The sequence below is a fragment of the Eimeria tenella genome, genomic scaffold (genome assembly GCF_000499545.2).
Source record: "Eimeria tenella Houghton genomic scaffold, Eth_scaff2664, whole genome shotgun sequence".
Lineage (NCBI taxonomy): Eukaryota > Apicomplexa > Conoidasida > Eucoccidiorida > Eimeriidae > Eimeria > Eimeria tenella.
In genome coordinates this window covers 1-1,138 of record NW_013542541.1, presented here as the reverse complement: position 1 = coordinate 1,138, position 1,138 = coordinate 1, and the positions used below count along the sequence as shown (strand labels likewise).

Below are 1,138 nucleotides of genomic sequence, written 5' to 3'. Positions count from 1 at the left end.
AAGGCAACCAAAAAGAGAGGCTCTAAACCAGATCTTGCTGCTGCCAGCAGCAGCTGCGGGTGCTGCTGCAGCAGCCGCACGAGAACTCTGCTGCGGTGCTCTTCGTCGAGTTCAGCTGCTGCGAACAAACAGCAGCACCAGCAACAGCAGCAGCAGCAGCAAATATGAAGTTTCTCTTGCTGCAGCAGCTGCTGGTCAGCGCAAGCTGCCAATACATCCACAAGCACACGCAGCAGCAGCAGCAGCAGCAGCAGCAGCGACAGCACGAATAGCAGAAGCAGCAGCAGAAGTAGCAGTAGAAGCAGCAGCAGAAGCAGCAGCAGAAGCAGCAGCAGGAGCAGCAGCAGCAGATTTCGTACTGTCGCTAGCGAATGTGGCAAGCAGTTTGAGGAAGTCCAAAACAGAAAAAACTGGCTCTGCTGCTGCTGCTGCTTCTGCTGCAAGAGGTTGCGCTTCAGTGGCTTCTGCTGCTGCTGTCGCAGCAGCATCCGCTGCAGTTGCTGCTTGTTCTGCTGCTGCTTCTGTTGCTGCAGCTGCTGCAGACTGGCTGCCCACAACCTTCGGGGTTTGTGGTGTATCAGCAGCACTTTGAGCTTCTGCTGGCGGAGCAGCAGCAGCAGCAGCAGCAGAAGCTGCTGCTCCTGCTGCTGCTGCTGCATCCACAGTTTCTGCTAAAGGAGAGGCAGCAGCTGCTGCACTGGCTTCTGCTGCTCCTGCTAGGGGAGTGCTGCCTTCTGTGTCTTGCACTGTGCCCTCGGTGCTGTTGCTGCTGCTGCTGCATGCAGCAGCAACAATGGCGTCGGAAGCAGCATCCTTGGGCTTCCTCGCTGCTTCCGCTGCTGCTGCAGCAGGTGCTGCTGCAGCTTCTGTCGCTGCTGCAGCTGGTGCGGCTGCTGTTTTGGGCTCGGCGAAGAGCTGCAGCAGCACATAAGCGGCACTGTCTATATGAGCAGCAGCAGAAGTAGCAGCAGCAGCGGCGAGTTCAGCAGCAGCAGCAGCAAAGGCAGCAACCTAACTGCACCTAATATCACTAGCATAGCGGCTTGCAACAGAAGCAAGACCAGCAGCAGTAACAGCAACAGAAACAGCAGCAGCAGCAACAGCAGCATCAGCAGCAGCAGCACCACTACCAGCACCA

General features: G+C 57.3%; 1 protein-coding gene across 1 annotated transcript in view; it reads right to left on the bottom strand.

The window, feature by feature from the left end:
* Positions 1 to 941, bottom strand: part of ETH_00039170 (uncharacterized protein) — a gene marked incomplete at both ends in the record, with an annotated part of 2,341 nt that extends 1,400 nt beyond the window's left edge. The window contains 2 exons of the mRNA XM_013375307.1: positions 3 to 118; positions 360 to 941. Of these exons, the coding sequence (XP_013230761.1) occupies positions 3 to 118; positions 360 to 941 (698 nt within the window). The remainder of the gene's footprint in view (positions 1 to 2; positions 119 to 359) is intronic.
* Between the last annotated feature and the right edge of the window lie 197 nt (positions 942 to 1,138).